Raw genomic sequence first — 9,563 nt, forward strand, 5'->3', positions numbered from 1 at the left:
CACACACACACACACACACACACACACTGAGAGGCCCCTTTTTGAGATGCTGCACAGCTTTTGCGCATAGTGGGCACTAATGAACATAGAGGGCTCAGATTTGAACCCTCAGGACTTTGTTTAGGACAGAACCAGGACCTGAGTGCTGTGGGGTCTCAAGGCCGTGTAGAAGACCGTATTAGAACATTCCTGCAGGGATTGGGCTGAGATTGTTCCTCAGTAAGACCCTGCATGACCCCGTCACGTGAAAAAGCCTATAAAAGAGGGTTGTGTTTCAGACTGAGAGGAACGGAACCAAGGGTCTGGATTATCACTGCTGCTGCGACTGGTTCTGCGAAGAAGCATGGCCTCGTACACGTTACCGGAGGGCTTCGACGACTTTGACATGTTTGCCTTTGGTTCTGTTCTTCTAGTTGGAGGTGAGTGGATGAGGATGGTGTGGTGTGATCTGCAGCACAGATGTTCCTCCTCTTTAGAAAAACAAACTGGGTAAACTGGGACACCACCTTTGAGTATGTTTAGTCTGGTGGTTTAGCTGGTTTACCAGTATGGACACTTTGACCAGCATAAACAAACTGGTTGAGCCCCAGTACAGTTATGTCTTATTTCTTAGATGGTTTAGTTCAGCTAGTTGACCAGCATGACAAGCTTGACCAGTTTGGCTGACCAACATGACCAGCATAAGGAGTTGGTTGGAGCTGGTTCAGTTGACCAGTCTGGTCATGCTGGTTTGGTCACATATCCAAGCTGTAAACAGCATAAACAACTAGTTGACCAGCATGGCCAAGGTCGACCAACATGACGAGCAAAGTCACGCTTTCATTTGGTGGTTTAGTTTAGCTGCTCTACCAGAATGACCAGCTTGACTAACCATCTGAAACCAGCTACCATTAAAAGCTGTTCTGTCCTGCAGATCTTTAGGACAAGTCAGAACTCTGGATGAACTGGTCAGTTATCATCAGGGCATCATCTAAACCCCACAGCTCTGTATCCCTGTGTCTGTATATCTGTGTTTAGCTGTCCTCGGCATTTTCCTGAACCTCATCTCAATAATGGCCTACCTGAGAGTGAAGGAGCTGAGGACACCCAGTAACTTCTTCGTCTTTAACCTGGCCCTCGCTGACCTCAGCCTCAACTGCAATGGCCTGGCTTCAGCCTACGCCAGCTACCTCAGGTAGGAGCCGCCCACGCCAGCCAGCAGGCTGCTGCCAGACAATGCTGAACTAGCAGAACGCTGCTTAGATCCTACTGTGGTGTTGACTAATTTGATAATGGACAGTGAAAAATCTGAGACACTTTAACAAGAACCAAACTGTGATGTTCTAGATAATGACTGGGTCAGAACATCTCCAGAACATCAGCAGGCAGATCTTGTGGGGTGTTCCTACTGGTATGCAGTGGTCAGTACCTACCAAAAGTGCTGCAAGAAAGGACAACCAGTGAACCGGTGACGGGGGCATGGACACCTTAGGCTTATTGATGCTCATGGAGGCCCCGCCCACCTCCAAAATTACAGGACTTAAAGACTCTGCTGCTAACATTTGTCTTGCCGCCAGAGACCACAGCACCCCTGTATGGCAGCGTGAAGGGAACCTATTAGGCGGGTGGTTTTAATGTTATGGCTGATTAATTTACAGTATGTAATGAATAAGGAGGTGAGAGTGTAAATGTGTAGGTCTCACAGTTTAATCACAGGGAATTAATCTTGGGGAATTTCCGCTGCAATCCAGGTCATGAAGACAGTTTTGAGACCAAATCCATCTGACCCTGGCTCAGGCCATGGTCCGCTGAGGTCAGGTGTGTTACTGGGTTTTGTTCATGATATTTAATCACATTAGAGGCACGTTTCTCATAACCGCTCTCATTTCAATGGGTTTGTTCAGAAGATAATGTAGGGTCATACTCACAGAGCCCCTTAGATCTCTGTATATTATTTATGAATGTGTTTATAATTCTTTTCTATGATATATACCGGGGCTAGGGAGACCATATCTCCACCGTAGTTAGGCACCGTAGTGTCTGGGGGGTTCAGTAGGCCTGAGTTGTAGCTGATTTGATCATACAGGCTATTAATGTTTACTGGTTTTGCTAAATGAGTAAATGTGTGTGTATTAATGTGCATTACCATTCTGTAGCTGCAGGGTTGGAGAGGTATTTCCAGCCTCTCACACACACACACACACACACACACACACACACACACAGATCCCCCCCTCCCCCCAGCTTCATCACGGATCTGATCTACGATCGTCTTTGGTTGGCTAGAACGCTGCCTGTCTTTGCTGATGCGGTTCTGCAGCTCAGTGATGGGTCAGCGCAGGGAGGCTGATGGACAGCTTGGGCTGTAGCTCTCAGATGAGGAATTTTTAGTCTGGGATGAAAAAGGCAGGTTTTTGATTGTCAGAAAGAGAATATGGGTCATGACATCGTCTCTCATCCTGACACACTTCTGCAGAGACATTCTGCTGATCTGCTGAACTGGCGCCGTGCCAAGACTGTCCTCCACATTAAATCAGTGTATTTCTTCTCCTGAGGACTCTGACCTGCACCACTCACACCAGTCTGCAGCTCTACTAACACTGACTGTACTAACACTGACTGTACTATTACTGACTGTACTATTACTGACTGTACTGTACTAATATTGACTGTACTGCACTATTACTATTACACAGCAGTACACATGATGCACAGACGCAGCGCTGCTCCTCAGTGCAGCCCCTGGACTGTGCTGTCAGGGTCTGTCGTGTTTCTGTCATTCTCTCTGTGTTGTAGATACTGGCCCTTCGGCCCTGAGGGTTGCCAGATCCACGGCGTTCAGGGAATGATCTCCATCCTGGCAGCAATCAGCTTTCTCGGTGCTGTTGCCTGGGACAGATATCACATGTACTGCACCAGTGAGTACTGAAGCTCCACCTGCACTTCATTACAGCCCTGAAAACAGACATCACACAACGGCTTCACCATTCAGTCATTAACTGTAATGTTCTGTAGTTTTGAGAGGGAAGATCAGAGTTCATTCATAACCACACAAACAGAGTGTGTATTAATATTTAGCTAAAACTTAATCTGAACATTTGTAAAACATACAATAATGCAAATTTAGAATATCACAGTGATCTGTGTCAGTGTAATGTAATAGAAATGTAACTGTAAAGTATAACATGTTTACACTGAGGCTTAACAATACAATTATTACCAACTGAAATCACATGGTACAAGAGAGGGGGCAGGGCGATAATCGGTACACAGTATTGACTGTTAGAATAATCAGACCAGTGCTCCTTATGAATAATTTTGGCACCATTGTAATTACAAGATCTCTTACACAAACAAACATAACCACTGTGAAGTTAAACATTACAAATAATATTTAATAATGTATCTTTTATTTAAATAAAAAAATGATTTTAAAATGAATACATTTGGATAAATTAATAAAATAGCACAGTTACAAATTCCAAGATAAGTCAATTTTAAGATCCAGGACACTCAACACACGCTAGACTCAACAAATCCAACCCACACTGTAAAGGGGGTTCGTCTGTTCAACCAAAAAAAATGTTAGCAAGTAATTGAACTGAGTGAATCCAACTCAAACTAATACTTTATTTAAATATTGATTCACTCAATTCACTCATTTGAAAGTAAAGTATTTTTATTAGGTTGAACAGACAAACCTCTTTTTAGTGTGTAGGTGCATTTTGATTGGCTGTCTGTTAATGTCGACTAGCAAATGATTGGCTTTCACTCAGAGTGATGGTAATTAGGCTTTGGGGCAAGTTAACCTCTAGAGGTTTGATTCCTTAAAAAACACTGTTTGTGATTGGTTGATCGCTCTGCAGCCATTCAACTTTGGTTTCATCAGACCAGAGGATCTTGTTTCTCAGGTTGGAGAGTCCTCCACTCTTCTGTTAAGGTGTGATTTGTGGAGTACTGCCTGGGTGGTTGATCCTCTGAAAGATTCTCCACAAGGAAACGCTAGTGCACTGTCAGAGTGTTTGGCCGGAGGGCCAGGTGTAGGACAAATCTTGGGGGTTCTTCAGTTTATGAATGATGGAGACCACTGCGCTCCTTGGGGTAAAGATGTAGATTTCTTCTGGACCCTTCTGCAGATCTATAGCTTCACAGTCCTGTTTCACAGGTTTGCAGATAATTCCTTTGACCCCATGGCTTGCAGTTTACTCTGACATGCATAGTGGTTGGTGTGGCGCAACAGATAACACCACCACCTACCATTGCGTTACAACAACACCATGTGGGAGACCAGGGTTCGATTCCCGGTCTGGGTGACTATGCTGCGCTACACCAATAAGAGTCCCTGGGCAAGACTCCTAACACTACATTGGCCCATACGAGTTCCCTTGTAAGTCGCTCTGGATAAGAGCGTCTGCTAAATGCCATAAATGTAAATGTAAATGTAAATGCACTATCACAGGGTTCTTCAAATCCAGGTCTGAAGGGCCAGTGTCCAACACAGTTTGGTGGTTTCCCTGCTCTAACACGCTGACCACACCTGGTAATTAGCAGACAATTTGATCCCATTGTGTCCAAGTGGAGAAATCTCCAAACTGTGTTGGACCCTGGCCCTTCAGGGCTGGATTTGAAGCACACTGCATCATCTACAATCATCTGTGGGACCTTGTGGGATATAGACAGGTGTTGACAATCCCCAGTCATGTCCAATCAACTGAATTTACCACGGGGGGAGTCCAGTTAAGTTGTAGAAACATCTCAGACAGGATCAGTGGAATCAAAATGCTCCTCACCTCACTTTTGGGTGTAATATGGGTGTGCAGTGAGGGAAGTTGTGTGTAGGAGCCCGTCCTACTGTAGAATAAACCTTTAACGAGTGCTGAGCTCAGAGCAGAGTGCAGAAAAGCCTCCAAATGACTCAATAACTGCAGAGCTCCAGACCTGCTGCTGCTGCTGGTAGAGCTGCAAAGGGGGACCAGTCCCAGATTAATGCCTATATGGTTAGACTGGGATCTCATTAAAACTCATGTTGGTGTGATGTGTATGTGTCCCATTACTTCTGTCCATATAGTGTAAGTTGTGTGATCTGTTGTATTTGCAGAGCAGAAGATGTTTTGGAGCACTTCTCTTACTATTAGCATCATCCTGTGGGCTCTGGCTATCTTCTGGTCTGCTCTGCCTTTGCCTTCTTTTGGCTGGGGGGTGTTCGACTTTGAGCCAATGAAAGTAGGCTGCACTCTCGACTACACCAGAGGAGACAGGTAACCTTTCCCAGTACTGTTGAAGATCTCCTACAGTGCAGAGTAGCGTGAGTAGCTCTGCTCCTCCAGAGTTACTGTTCTGTAGAACCAGCATCTTCCAGCAGGATTTACAGAGCAACAGTTTTGGATGTAGGTTAAATAAATTGGGGTTTTACAGCCTATAAATCACTGATATGTAATAATAATAATAATAATAATAATAATAATAATAGTGATAGTTATTAATAATGTAATTAATAATAATAATATCATCATCATTATTATTATCAGTGAGTCACACAGTCAGAAAGCACAGAAATCAGGTCTATTAGAGGTCATCTCCACATGGTTTCAGGAGAGTGTGAGAAGATGCAGTTACCACAACAACGTCAGCGGCCTTTACCGTTACTGTTGAACACAGATGGGATTTGGCGCCCACCTTTAACCCGACCATGCACAGTCAGCACCCTCGCCCGGAGCGGTTAGTGGTTAGTATGGTGGTGATAATCCTCGTAGATTCAGTGCAAAACCTCATGGCTACTGTTCATTCTTAATAAAGGTGCTGCAGAGGGTTCTAAGCACTTGAGCATTTACCCTAGAAGAACCACTTTATGTTTTCATAAGAAACAATGTTTGTAAAAGAGACCTAGAGAACCTTAAAACCTTAGAACCTTCACCTCACCCTCAGTCTCACACATGGTTCTTTATGGAACCAAAATTGCTTCTTCTGTAGCAGCTCTTGAGGATCTATAACTGTAAATTATGGAACTAAATATAGTAAATAATAATATATTATTATTATTATTATTATTATTATTATTAGTGATGATATGATAACTAAAACTTGAGGCTATAATTACTGAGAACAACAGATTGTCATGAATAGATCAGGCTGACTGGCTGATCACATCTATAGAAGTGGGGAAAAAAGCTGTTTTTTAATAAATACCCAAAACGTCCTGAAATCCAAAGGAGACTGCCTCTGAAACTCTGGAATCACTGCATGTGAGAGAAGCACGACGTGCAGGAGCTGCAGATGTTTGTGGCGTTTTAACAGCAGAGCTCTCTTTCCTGCAGGGATTACATCACATACATGCTCTCCATCGCCCTCCTGTACCTGATCTTCCCTCTGTTCATCATGTACTCCTCCTATAACTCCATCTACGCCTACTTCAAGAAGACCCACAACTTCAAGGTGAACCTCTCGATTTCTGTTTCAAATGCAGCCAAACCTTCAAACTTTCAATATTTCAACATTTATTCATAACTAAGACCTGAGGGCTGCGTCTGGCTGTTGCTTAGCAACATACTGTCAGTCATTAGTTTCTAGGCTAGGTGGTTGATGTTGTGTAACAGCTGTGTACCAAACAGCAGGGGCCAGATGTAGAGGCTCTGCAGCTCTGTCTCCTCTTCTCCGTAATAACCCGGGGCCAGATTCATAAAATGTCTTTAAAATAGGATCGTTTAAGATGTATTTCTTTCTTAAATTCATACTTAAGGTAAAAAGATTTGATTTTTATCCATCAATTAATTGAGATACTTCAGATTACAAAATATATGTATCAAATTAAAGGATAAATTATTTCAAAATCTTCTAAAGAAATTTCTATTATTTTTTTTTACTTTTTTTAAAAGAAAAACTTTGATCAGTATTCTTAAAACAATATGGAATGTTCCCAGAAGGATTGTTTTCCTGTTTGTTTCAGTTCTTGTTTACTGTTTTTGTTTTTTTAAGCTTAGTTTAATTCTATATTTCTCCATTTTACACAAATTCTGAATAATAGAAATAAAAAATGTCTCTGATATGACCATCATCCTACATTAGCGCCACCTTAAATCAGCAGCTGGACTGGAACAGGGAGAACGGCGTCTCCGTCCTTCCCACTCCGGGCTGGAACGCTGCTCTCAGGGCCCGGCTGCCTATGACTAGCAGCATGACTGAGATTCAAACCAGCGATCCTCTGGTTCAAGTGACAGCGCCTCATTCTGCTGGACCATCATCCCAGAGAACACAGTTCCTCCACTGCTCCACAGCTCAATGCTGGGGGGCTTTATACCCCTCTAGCCCACGCCTGGCATTAGGCAGTATGAAGCTGATAGGTTCCAGATAAGCTGTGTGTGCATTTGCACATCTGTGTCAGCAATGGGTGCAGCTTAAAGTATCTGAACGCATTCATTAGAAGGAGTGTCCACAAACATTTGGACATGTAGTGTATAAGTGTCTAGGTACTTTTGGGTAGAGGATTTGATCCATGTGTATCAGTTAGCTGCACGGCGAGCGGCTGGATCTGGAGTTCTCCTGTTTGGGTATTTAGGTAAGCTGTGAAAGCCGCTCTCTCGTGACTCTGGTGCTGAATGGATCGTTTCAGTAACCCTGCAGATTACTGAGGTTTCAGAGCAGCACACACTTCACCTGCGGTTGCTAAACGCTCAGTAATCTTGATGTGGGGTTTACGGGTGTTATTGTTGGAGCTTTGCCGAGATCAGCGGCTGCTTTTCGCTGCTTTACAATAGCTGTTGTTTGTGTGTTGCAGTTCAACACCGGCCTGCCTGTGAAGACCCTGCTGTGTTTATGGGGGCCGTACGTGGTTATGTGCATATACGCCTGCTTCGAGAACACCAAGCTCGTATCACCAAAGATCCGAATGGTAGGGCAATCTCTAAACCCAGTGGTTCACTTACTACACACACACACACACACACACACACACACACACACATATTAAAACTCCACTTTAAAGTCTTGTTTATATACAGTATATATTTGTAGATAATGTAGAAGCTCCAGATCTCATCAGATCAGATAAAGCAGCTGAACATGAATCCAGTAAAAAGGAGAAACAAGAGCTTCTCATTCTGAAGAAAGAAAGTAGTGAGATCTTGTGGGTGAGCTAGTCTGAAGAACAGAGCTCGGTTCCTCCAGGGTTCTCCTGGACGCCCCCCAGTCCAGCCAGCACAGCGTGGAGGATGTGTTCACCTCCATCAGCAGCAGCAGCAGCAGCAGCAGCTCACCTGATTTACCATCATTAAGCCCTGATTTACCACCAAACCAGGTGTTGGTCTGAGGAGAACGCTAAATAATACTAGACTCCATGAGGAGAACTTTGGAGATGTTCTAATGATGAACACAGTGATGGAGAACCTCCACCACTTTCTGTAGGAGTGTTATTATTAGTGTTTATTCTGATATTTAGTGTCTTTGTCTTTGGTCTTCTGTTTTGTAGGTTCTCCCAGTTCTTGCAAAACTGTCTCCGATCTTCCACGCTTTACTGTACGCATATGGTAATGAGTTTTACCGAGGAGGCATCTGGCAGTTCCTCACCGGGCAGACGCAGACGGATAAGAGGAAATAAATAAAGTCTACTGTAAATAATTCATTTTAACCTTAATCAGTCGGAGAGTTTCACACTGGAAGGTCCACGGTTATATGTTTAGGTGGCAGAACCGATCCAGTCAGATTTGTTGTTGATTTCTGTGTTTAGACCCAAAGTTGGCCTGTGTTCATTCCATCAAATTGTCGTCTGTATAACTCCACTGTTTCTATCAGCTCCTCATACCTCAAAAGCAGACCTTCATCACCTGTACTGTAACTTAATCAGAGAAGAGGGTCTTCACAATGCTGGACCAGTTTGATAAGAAATGTTCACACAGTGTGAAATGGTCCGGGTTATCAATTAGAAAATAATAAATAATAATACAGATACACTTTATGTCCAAAAGTTTGTGGACACGCCTTCTAATCTATGAATTCTGCTACTTTAAGCTGCACCCATTGCTGACACAGATGTGCAAATGCACACACACAGCTTGTCTAGTCCCTGTAGAGAAGAAGTACTGCCAATAGAATAGGACTCTCTGGAGCAGATCAACATCATGACCCTATTGGCTCCATGCTGCCTAATGCCAGGCGTGGGCTACTAGAGGGGTATAAAGCCCCCCAGCATTGAGGAGCTGTGGAGCAGTGGAGGAACTGTGTTCTCTGGAATGATGGTGGAGGAGCTCCATCCAGTACTTTTGGGATGAGTTGGGGATGATGAGATGGGGTGATGATCATCACGCTCTTCACCAAACGCAATCAAATCCTTCTTCAAATCCCAAAGTCTTCCTCCCAGTTACTCAAACAAAAGCAGGAGAAACTCTTTTAATACCCTTTATTTCAGAAGAAAAAGCAGAACAAAATTGAGGTGTCCCAATACTTTTGTCCACATAGTGTAGCAGTTACAGGGTTTTGATATGGCAGCAAAATAAATACCTGTGGTCCAAATCACAGCTGAGAACATCTGGTCTGGAAACAGAGGAACAGTGAGACGTGTGTCTGCTCAGCTGAGCTGGAGGAGCTTCTGTGGA

At 43.6% G+C, this 9,563-nt stretch overlaps 1 protein-coding gene across 1 annotated transcript; it reads left to right on the forward strand.

The window, feature by feature from the left end:
• The first annotated feature begins 334 nt into the window (after positions 1–334).
• Positions 335–9,096, forward strand: rgrb (retinal G protein coupled receptor b). Its single transcript, XM_072667526.1, has 7 exons — positions 335–419; positions 1,018–1,174; positions 2,776–2,897; positions 5,078–5,237; positions 6,294–6,411; positions 7,751–7,864; positions 8,441–9,096. Exons 1-7 carry the CDS (start codon positions 344–346, stop codon positions 8,567–8,569), a joined length of 876 nt encoding a protein of 291 aa, XP_072523627.1. The 5' UTR covers positions 335–343; the 3' UTR covers positions 8,570–9,096.
• The last annotated feature ends 467 nt before the right edge of the window (positions 9,097–9,563 follow it).

This window comes from Salminus brasiliensis, chromosome 22 (genome assembly GCF_030463535.1).
Source record: "Salminus brasiliensis chromosome 22, fSalBra1.hap2, whole genome shotgun sequence".
Taxonomy (NCBI): Eukaryota; Metazoa; Chordata; class Actinopteri; order Characiformes; family Bryconidae; genus Salminus; species Salminus brasiliensis.